This window comes from Pezoporus occidentalis, unplaced genomic scaffold (genome assembly GCF_034315485.1).
Source record: "Pezoporus occidentalis ecotype Australia unplaced genomic scaffold, CSIRO_AGI_Poc_V1 ctg183, whole genome shotgun sequence".
Lineage (NCBI taxonomy): Eukaryota > Metazoa > Chordata > Aves > Psittaciformes > Psittacidae > Pezoporus > Pezoporus occidentalis.
Window position 1 is genome coordinate 1,280,575 of NW_026913673.1, and position 10,411 is coordinate 1,290,985.

Sequence of the window (10,411 nt, forward strand, 5' to 3'; positions counted from 1 at the left end):
CCACTGACTCCAGACCCAGGAGAGGATTCAGCACCAGGCACTCACTGCGGTTACAGCCAGGGTTTGGGCCCAGCACCACTGACCTGTGACGTGATGTGAAACGCGGCTCTGCCCAGCGCCAGAGCTCACCGCCATCCTCCGCAGCCACAGCACCCATCCTGCACCCAGGATGGGGAGCACAGCAAACCCCATGGGCTCGGCAGCGCTGGACTCACCCAGGGATGCTGGAATCACTGGGATACGGGCACTTCCCTGCCCGCACAACAACCTCCTCGTCTGGGAGAAGTGGAATTCCCTTCCCAGCAGAGCCTGGGCTCCCGCCTGTTGGTGCTTCCTGCCTGGATGGAAACTGCGCTGGGAGTTAAGCCCTCCGTAGCTGAGAGGCGCTGGAACACGGACAAACGGAGCCGGTTCCAAGCTTGATTTTCTTCCAAATATGCAGAAAAGCTGCTTTGGATCGGGAGGGAGCAACAGCAGCCTCCTATAGACCCCGGAGGTGGCGGAGGGGAGGGCAGGAGCCCCTCCTCTCCATCCATCAGTGTCAGGCTGGGAATAAAGTCCCACCCAGGGGCTCAAGAACCTCCTGTCTCCAGCTTCACACTCAGCCCCTTGCAGACAGAGCCAGGCAGGGACATGCCCCTCCAGACACCCATCTTTTGCCCTGCACGGTGCAGCTCCAGCACTGGAGCCTGCACATGTCAAGGCAAGGCCAGCGTGCCTTGGGATGGCTCTAACCTGCTGGCCAGGCTGCCGTGACTCAAGGGATGCTCCTCAATGCTTCCTTCCAAAGCAAAGGAGCAGGCCCCGACGCTGGGATGGGCTCAGTGCGGTGAGACTTGGGCTGCTTTGCTTTTAGGGAACCCAAAGCTTGCGGGCATCCTGCGGTGCTTCAGCCCAGCGCATCCTGCCCTCACCCTGCACACCCTGGGCTTGGGTCCAGGGACCGGGGAGAGGGTGAAGCACCCGCATCCCCACTGCTCCCAGTGCATCGGCTGCACCGCTCACAGGGAATGGAATCTTGGCGCCCACTTCAAAGGCGTGCGGGCTGCGGGGGGGGTTAAAAGGAGCCTGTTGGGAGCCGGCGCCTGCAATGTGGACTTTTGTTACCAAACCCCGCGGAGAGGCAGGGAAAACAGTTTCATGTGTGTTGGAGGGCTGGGTGCCTGCGTCTGCCGCCTTCGCAGCTCCCGTCTCACAACAGTTGTGCTGCTTTGCAGGAGCCAGCAAGCGAAACAGGCACGTCTAGAGCCACCTCCTGCCTTCAGCAGTCAACAGAGTCTGCCGATAAAGGAGAAGAAAATGTGCTGGCGGGAGCGATTCCTGCCTTCGCGCTCGTCACTCATGACTTACACAGGGAAGGAATTTGTTTACATCATTATTTTTAGCCTGACAGCATCCCCGAAAGCTGCAGTGATTCAGGCACCGCCTGCCAGCCCCACAGTGGAACCAGCCTGGGATGGGCGCAGGGAAGGATGCTCCTGCCACCGGGCCAGCCCCAAAGCCAGTGGCGCTCACAAGCCCTTGTGCAAACCCTCCGTGCCCAAACACCAGCGGCCTCAGCTTGGGCTCTGCATCTTACCTACGGCAGGGGCACCCCTGGGGCCATGGGGAGCCCTGCCCGGCAGCCGGGATCACCACCAGCAGGATGCTCCCGATGGGATGGGTCCGGCTTCGGCAGCGAGGGTGACACCGGTGCCAAGTCCAGCCCTTGGTGCTGCCCCACCGGCACAAAGCGTCTGTAACTTCAAGGCAGTTTTAGCAATGCCGAAGGCAAAGGTTTAATTCCAAGTAAAACACCTAGGAAAAGAAGGCCTTTCCTTTTAGAAGCAATTTATATATCATCTGACTACCACCTGGTCCGCATCTCCGCTCATGACTCCTAGCAAGAATAGACAACGGCTGTAGGTTCTCCCTCTCACGTGTTCTGGGTTGGTTTCTTCCTGTGTGCAGAGTAAAGTCACACCAGATCACTACAGAGATATGGTCAGGAGCGCTCCGGCCAAGCAGATCCCACATGGAACGCATCCTCCTTAGTACAACTGATCCCATTCCTCCTGCGCCGCCGCTCGCGCTGCTCCTCCCAAGCCCGAGCTCCGCTGGCTCCTCACAGCAGCTCCCGACCTGCTTTGACCCTCATTTTGATTCCTTTTTGGCTGATTTGCTACATAGAAGTTGTTTTCAAACCCTGGGGAAGAAAACTGAGCCTCAGCGCTTTGTACTTCCGAGGAGAACAGCAGCAGAGGGGGAGCAGCCAAAACTCTGCGGGATTTGTTGGGTGTCTTTTGTTCCTTTTCCAGCCATCTTCTCATGAAGCTTTGGGCACGTCCCGTGCCAGCACTAAACCCCAGCGCTGGGTCCTGCAGGGGAGGAGAAGGGGAGGGATGGAGATGCTCAGCCTTAGCTGCATGAGGCTGTCACCAGCCACTTGTCCCCGCGTGGACACGCTCTGGTCCCAGCCCAGAGCAGCCAGGACAGACGGATGGCTTGGGACCGTTCACATGCTCATCCCAGGGGCCTCTCACCATTTACTGCCCTTCCTTCAGCGTCTCCTCCTCCTCCCGGAGCGGCTGCCTCCGCACTTGGAAGTCTTCATCTGAAAGGAAGAAGCAGGATGGGGCTGTCGGGAGCCGCAACTGCTTCCATGCCAGGACACCGCTCACCGCGCTATGGTCCCAGCTGCAGCAGTGAGGGACCCGGACTTCCTCACCCAGACAATTCCCAAGGACTGGGACATTGGGGCTGCCAGCACATGCCTGGGAACACTGGCAGGAGGTTTTAGCCCACGGGGGCAGATCTGCCAGGACTGTAACTCGACCCCAGGAGAGCCACATGGCACCAGGGATGCACCGGTGGCCATGCTCCTGATGGGAACCTCCAGCAGAGCGATGGCGTGGGGCAGGACAGATGTGCCACATCTGCCATTTCTTACCGCATGAATGTCCCTCGACATCATCGAGAAGATTTGCTGTGGAAGCCGCTGTCCCCATCCTGTGCCCTCTGCTAAGGAAAACCAGGACATGCCTGGGGTACCACAACTGCCCTTCCCATGGGAGCCAGCCAGAGGCTCCGGGTAGACCACAGCCATAGGGAGTCCCCATGAACACCCAAGTGGGGGTGCCCCCCCCCCCTCCCCAGCTCCCGTTCCCTTGCAGGATACACCTGGTGCTTCAACAAGTGTTTTCTCTTCGACTTCCTCATCTTTGTCTTCTCGGAGAAGGCTCTGGCCAGTTCAAAGAGCTTCTTGCGCGTGGCTGGGGGGAAGCAGGCACGTGAGGCTCTCACCCAAAACCCTTCCCAAAGCTGCCACGGGTGATGGGCAGGAGATGGCCAGGGCCAGCGGTGTGGGAGCAGCCTGCATCCCTACACCCTATGGTGATGCTCCAGGTTTTCCCTGGAACTGCCAGGCTCGGAGAGTCGGGTCCTGTGCCCAACAGGATCACATTGGTCCCTGGTTGGGGGGGGCTGATGCTTTTACCCTTTCACTGGGATTTTCATGACCTTCCCCACCACAACTGACCCACACGCCCCAGTGTCTCAGCAGGCTCGCACAAGCTGCCCCAAGACCTCTGTCTGCTTTGTGATGGGAGAAGAGGGCTGTGGCTTGCTAAGAGGAAAAGATTGGAAAAGGAAGAGTTAAGCAACCCCTTGGCTTAGGATCCACACAAACCCCGCCCAGCAATTCCTCCTGCATCCTCAACTCATGCCACAACCCACACCAGGGGCAGATGGAAAGGGGAGAACTGGGGCATCAAGGTCCACGTCTCCATCTCCCATCTGTGCCCGCACCCAGCCTTGCTGTGCAGCACGGGAGCTCCCTGCCGCTGGTGAGGGCCAGGAGGGGAGCACCACAGGATGGGGATGCACCAGCCCAGGGCTGTAAAATGCAGTCCCAAATGGGGGATGCACAGAGCAGGGAGCTCGGGTGATCGCCCCTCGATGGTGCCGGCTCTTCTCCTGCTGTCCCATTCCCACCTCCCCTCCATCCCTGGCAGGATCCCGGTGCCAGCCCCCAAACCCCACTCACATTTTCCCATGTGTTTCAGCTTGTCTCTGAATAAGGCATCGTCAGACACGGCACCGCCGGCCTCGCTGGGCGCAGAGGGGGCTGCATCACCTGGAAGGCAACCATCTGGTCACTGCAGTGTGCGTGCAGCGAGGGGCATCCACAGGGATCACTGCCGTGACCCAGTTCCAGCCCTGCCACGAGCGGAGCCGAGCGAGAGCAGGCAGGGTGAGGGCTCTGGCACACCAGGGGTGGCTCTGGAAGGGGACCCTTGGTGGATGTAACCCAAGACCACAGGTCCGGGTGCCCCTGAGCACCATGTGCCCGGCCGGAGCAATGCCACATGGAGGGGGCCATCGATGGACACCAGCTCTAACGGTGACTCTGGACGGCTGCTCCACTCACTGAGGTTAATCAGGATTAGCCAGGAACACTCATTACACCTCCCAGGCACAATCCCCCACTCCGGCCATGACCAGAGAGGGCTTTGACACCCCTGGGAACTGGATCCCAGCTCCCACCACAGGAATGGAGGGAAGCAGGATGCAGGAATGGAGGGAAGCAGGATGCAGGACTGGACAGAAGCAGGATGCAGGAGCACCTCCATGTAGGGAGGGCAGCACCAGCCATCACCCATCAGCTCCTCTCCCATGCAGGGGGATGACAGAAGGGAGGGCTCAGCCAGTTTCCCTCCCCACAGCCACTTCGGAGGGCAGAGGGCTGGGAACACAGGAGCTGCGGGGCATCCCGCTGCTGAGAGGTGATGCTCAAATCCAACTTGGAGGTTACCTGGTAACAGGGAGGAGCAGCCGAAGTCGTTGCTGACAGCAGCACTGGACGACTTGGACTTTTTTGACTCGTATTTCAATCGATCTGAAAAACAGAAAGCCCAGAGCCCGCTCGGTCAGAGCCCCGAGGCAGCGCACAGAGCTCGGATCCCCTCTCCCCTCTCCTCCATGGCTGGCAGCAGTGCCAGGGAGGGGAAGGGCAGCTCTTCACCCAGCAGCAGAAGGGGAGGGCACAACGGCCAGGCTGGGCTTGGAGGGCACTTCCAAAGCTCCTTGCTACAGATCATTACAAGGGCACATAGGGATACAAGGGGGAATGGCTTCAAGCTGACAGAGACTGAGCTGAGCTCTTAGGCAGAAGCTCTTCCCTGTGAGGGTGCTGAGGCGCTGGCACAGGGTGCCCAGAGAAGCTGTGGCTGCCCCATCCCTGGCAGTGTTCAAGGCCAGGTTGGACACAGGGGCTTGGAGCAAGCTGCTCCAGTGGAAGGGGTCCCTGCCCGTGGCAGGGGTTGGAGCTGGGTGAGCTTTAAGGTCCTTTCCAACCCAACCCATTCCACGATTGAAGGATTTTGCTAGGCTTTGCCAGAGAGGCGAGCAGGGGGAGGAGAGCCTCAGGGCAGGCAGCTGAGCACCAGGAGCAGGCCACCACCAAGCCCCCTCCTGCGCTGGCTCTGCTTTGGCAGGAGCCACGCTGCCGCATCAGCGCCCTTCCCACCTCTCTCCAAGGCGAGGAGGAAATCCCGGTTCCTCTGGAGCTCCCTCATGAACTCTTCGTTCTGCAGGAAGAGCGCGATCCGCTCGTCCTCCAGGTACTGCTTCCAGCGCCGCTCCTGCTCCAGCGAGCCCTGGCCCCGCGCTGGGGCCAGCCCCCGGGGCAGGGGCTGCCGGCGCCCGGGGGAGCCCTGCAGAGGCAAACGGGGCACGGGTTGGTCAATGGCCTCGGTCCCTGCAGGGCCTCAGGCTCAGCTTGGCCTTTTGCACCCTCCTATACCCCGCATCTCAAGGCATCATCCCCCCCGGCTGCGCTGCACTCGGGATGGTGCTGCTGCAAAGGGGACAAAGAAGGAGAGAGCCGGGTATCCCATGTGGGAACAGGGACCTCTCGCTCTGAGACCAGCATGGAACTGGTGCCTCCATTGCAGAGCACAGACCTGCACAGGTTTAGGACTTAAAACCACGGGGTTAAGCCAAGACCGAACCTGGCGTGGAGGTGAGCAAGAAGGGTCTCAGCCGCTACCTCTGCTTCTATTTCCCCCTATCTCTCAAGCAGAGAGTGCAATTTCCCCCTGGCAAACATCCCTGTGGAAGCACCTCGTGCTCTCCCCCAGCTCCCAGGGCAGTCACACCTCGGGAGCAGCAGAGCTGCGCTCCCCAGCTGCAACCTCCTCCTCACCTGCACTATTGATCTGATTTGTAGCTGCTCTCAGAGAGCCATAAAAAGCAAAAGCACACAATTACTGGGGAAAGAAAAGGGCAGCTGCTGCTCTCCTCCCCCTGAGCCCAAGCGAACCGGCACGCTCCTATTCCCAGAAAGGTAATATAGCCCGTGAAGCTCAACTTGCAGGGCAATCATTTATGGAAACGTGGCAGGCTGCCTTTGGAGGCAAGAAGGGAGGGAGGAGCTGATTCACGGGGTAGGCAGGAGGCCTGCAGCCCCCCCAGGTCCTGACCCCACTTGCAAAGGGGCCAAGGGACACCCTGGGGATGTGATGTGCCTGGAGAGGAGCTGGGTGCTGCCTGCCGTGGGCAGAAAGGCACCCACAGCCCCAAGCCCTGTGGCTCTAAAACCACCACAAAGCACGTGGGGATTCTGACTTCCCAGGGGCAAGTCCTCCGCTCACTTCAGTCGTGCCATGAACAAGATGCACTCCAAGACTCCCAGTTTAATCCATACGCGGTACCCAGACGGTTTCAGAGCGCTGGCACTGCAGCTCAGCGCGGCTGAGGACCGGGTTTGGTGCTCCACGCACACCATGGGCTGGAAGGGGCAGCGAGCCTCACCTGGGTGCCAGCAGCCTGCTGGGGCAGGATGCGGAGGAAATCCTCAGGGAGGTTGCCCAGGAGCGGGGGGTTCCAGTTCCTGTAGTGCCCGGACACGGGGGTGCTGCCGGGCCCTGGCACGTCCGTCCTGTGGGACAAGCACAGACAGTGCCTTTGGCAAGGGAAAACCCTCAGCACGGGGCACAGGCACACAGCAGCTCCCTGCCCGGCTCCACCAGCGCTCCTGGGAACCAACAGACCACAGCTCCCATCCCAAACCAACAGCATCAGCTCTGGAGAGCAAAAGGCTTTCCTAGCGAGTCTGCAGCCTTGGGGAGCTGCTCTTCCAGCCTCACCCCATCACTTCCCAAGCTGGATTCCCTTCTCCTGCCCAGAAACCATCCCTGTGGAGCCCCAGCACCGCACCAAGGTCTCTGGTGCCAAGAGCCCAACGTGCAGGGCCCCGGCTGCCGGCACCTGGCGTTTCTGAGCAGAGACAAGGGCTCCCCACCCCACTAGCTGATTTTTGCCATTCCACACGCTGCTGGAGCAGCTCCCAGGCCCCTCAGCTGTTCACTTCTTAGGGCCTCGGGGGGGATCTTTTAGCCAGCTGTGAGCTTCATTCATCTCCTTTGGCTTTGTCTCACCCGACCCTAACAGACTGCTGCCACATTCCCCTTGCTGGGGGAGCCAACACACAGCAGGACCCCCCCTAGCACCAACACAGGGTGCAGGAGGCTGGGTGCAGCCGTGGCGTGGGGCTGGGGGCTCACCTGGGTGGTGGGGTGGGAGGTGCGCAGGGGAAGCGGCTGCCCAGCGCCTGGCTCTCGTAGGCAGGGGGGGAGTAGACAGGAGGGGGCTCCTCATCCGAGCTGTCCGGCTCCAGGGTCCGCTCCAAGATCTGCAGGGAGAGGATGGGGTGAGGGTGAGCAGGGGGAATGAACAGGTTGGACCCCAGTGCATGGCAGCAAAGCCACTGAAGAGAGGATGGGGCAACCTCCTGGCACTGGTCCCTCTGCATCAGGGGGCTTTTGGTGGCGTTTGGAGGTGCTGGTCTCAAGGGACAAGGCATCACATTTAGGGTGGGTTGGAACTAGATGATCTTAAGGTCCTTTCCAACCCTAACCATTCTATGATTCTATCAAGCCTGTTCCTGGGTTCACAGCAGCTGACTGCAGCCTGACTTCAGCAGAAGGGTCTCTGTTGGGTTTTGGGGCAGGAGGGAGGGAGGACAGCGGTTTGGCTTGAGCCTCAAGCACCATCCAAGACAAAACCACTCAGGCTGCACATTCCAGACCCGCTGAACTGGGCACCCAAATCTCTGCCTGCCTGTACCAGCTGAGCTGCACCATGTCCAGGCAGAAAGGAGGCAGGATGAGACCGAGCTGCCTGCTCATGATGGAGCCAGGACCTGCTCCCCCCCATAGCCACGTGTTGAGGACCACCGGCGTGGGTTACCTCGGGGGGGATGCTGTCCTCCGAGTCCGAGCTGTCATCGCAGCCGCTGCTGTCCAGGTTCATCTGCAGGAGCTGGTCGATGGTGGCATCCACGGCGCCGTTGTTGGCTCTCAGGACGCACTCGATGATGTCGTAGTCCATGCTGGGGAACATGGTCTTGAAGTCCTCCATGGCCTGGTTGAACTCCAGGCGCCGGACCTGCCTGGCGGGCCGGCTGTTGTTGAGCTCCTGCGCGGAGGAGCCGCTGCCACGGGCGCTGCCGTTGCTGCTGCTGCGGCGGAAGAGGCTCGTCATGGCGGCGTTGGGGGCCACGGGTCACGGGGCACGGCCCCGGCAGCCGGCAGGGACCATGGGGTGGGCAGCGGGGTCCCGAGGCCGGCGGTTCCGTGCGTCAGCCCCCGGCGCGCTGCAGCATCCTCCCACCTGCGGGGGACAGAGGAGAGGGTCACCCGTGGCGTGCAGCACGTCCCCGTGTCCATAGGGGACGTCTGATTCAGTTCCATTGCCCAGAGAAGCTGTGGCTGCCCCATCCCTGGCAGTGTTCAAGGCCAGGTTGGACACAGGGGCTTGGAGCAAGCTGCTCCAGTGGAAGGGGTCCCTGCCTGTGGCAAGGGGTTGGAGCTGGAGGAGCTTTAAGGTCCCTTCAACCCAAACCAGGCTGGGATTCTATGACCCATCCAACCACATCCTCGTGGGACCATCCCATCCATGCAGCAGGACCAGCACACCGGCGCTTGGATGCTGTATAAACTGTGCACGGTGCTGTGCAAACAGTTGCAAGGTATGAAAAATGGTATTAGTGCCCCAGGTAGAACATTTCCAGGTGCTGACATGTATTCAGAAATGCACTGAAATCTCTCTCCAAAACAAAAGCAGTGAGCTCAAGAGGGTTTCAGCGCAGGGGCTAAACCACTCTGCAGCAAACCGACCCTTGGGAAAAGCCATCCAATCCAAGATTAACATTCACTTTAAAACCATAAACAGATTACACAGCTACTGCTTCTCGTTTGGAAATGTGGGGCCAAACTCAGCTCTGGATTAACACCACTGCTGAAACAGGAACAGTTTTGATCCATAATATCATTTCCAAAGGCTTTCTCCTAAGCGGCAGGCAGGGAGTTCAAGATAACTGTCCCTAACATGGAATTTCATCCAGAAGAAGGTGCCAAGCACACTTCTTAGTGAAATAATCACATTCAAAGCCATTAGGGGAGCAGTCACCTCTGAAGGGCACCCAGGCCCTCCCCTGCCCCTGGCCATAGGTGACAGCCATATCCCCAGTGCTCACCCAGCCTCAGCCATCCCAACCTGCTCCAAGGGGCTTCCAGAGGCTGCTGAGAGCAAAACGCACTTGAAAACCATGGAAAACCTTGGAGAAGGTTCACTTCCGTGGTGCTGGTTCATCCCACAGAGGAATCACTGTGCCTCCAGAGCCTGGGGGATCATTCCTGCTCCATGGGCACGCTCCGCTCTCCCTCCCCGGATGCATCTGCATCTGTGAGGGGCTGAACAGCAGCCCCATGCAAAGAGCAGCACCAGCCCAGAGCCTGCCCCTCAGCCACGTATGATGCCAGTGCCACTTCCCGGTGGCATTCGCTCATCCCACGGGACAGGGTGCACGGAAGAACCGGGAAAACCATTGCTCTGCATGAGGGGACGGTTCCAAACAGCGCCAGAAGCCCCCAGCTCGCTCCGTGCTCCCTAACAAAATGCATTTAACAGATCACTCCGCTGGGGACTGCCTCCATCCCGGCAGGTCCCAGGATCCCTGCTTTTGAGAGCCAGGCTCGGAGCAGCGCTGTGTGAGTGGAGCAGGAACAATCCCGACAGCCCTGCCCGGCTCTATTCACCGAGGACAAATAAATCTGCTGGAGTCCATTGATAAAACACAGCCTCTCCTCTGTGCTCCTCCTCTGCCACCACGAGTCACTGCCAGCAAAGAGCCTGCCTTGTTCACACCTCTGGTGCCATCCTTTAACTGCAGTATTGCACGGCTGCTTCAGTCACGTCTCCAACCGAGTTAGAACGCATGCACAGGGTACACACGCTCCTTGAAACATCTGGGTACTCCAAAGGGATGGGGAAAGAGCCTGGGCATCCGGGGGAAAACAGCTTATAGGGGATACACTGCGAACACATGCATGATCCAAGTACGGGAGCTCCTGCAGAGAAGCGTTAGCTC

General features: G+C 59.8%; 1 protein-coding gene across 1 annotated transcript; it reads right to left on the reverse strand.

The window, feature by feature from the left end:
* Window positions 1-1,750: 1,750 nt before the first annotated feature.
* On the reverse strand, window positions 1,751-8,539 carry CUEDC1 (CUE domain containing 1). Its single transcript, XM_062615681.1, has 10 exons — window positions 8,230-8,539; window positions 7,545-7,672; window positions 6,793-6,919; window positions 5,507-5,693; window positions 4,793-4,876; window positions 4,025-4,114; window positions 3,158-3,251; window positions 2,930-2,988; window positions 2,523-2,593; window positions 1,751-2,357 (listed from the first exon to the last, which is right to left on the reverse strand). Exons 1-9 carry the CDS (start codon window positions 8,521-8,523, stop codon window positions 2,526-2,528), a joined length of 1,131 nt encoding a protein of 376 aa, XP_062471665.1. The 5' UTR covers window positions 8,524-8,539; the 3' UTR covers window positions 1,751-2,357; window positions 2,523-2,525.
* Between the last annotated feature and the right edge of the window lie 1,872 nt (window positions 8,540-10,411).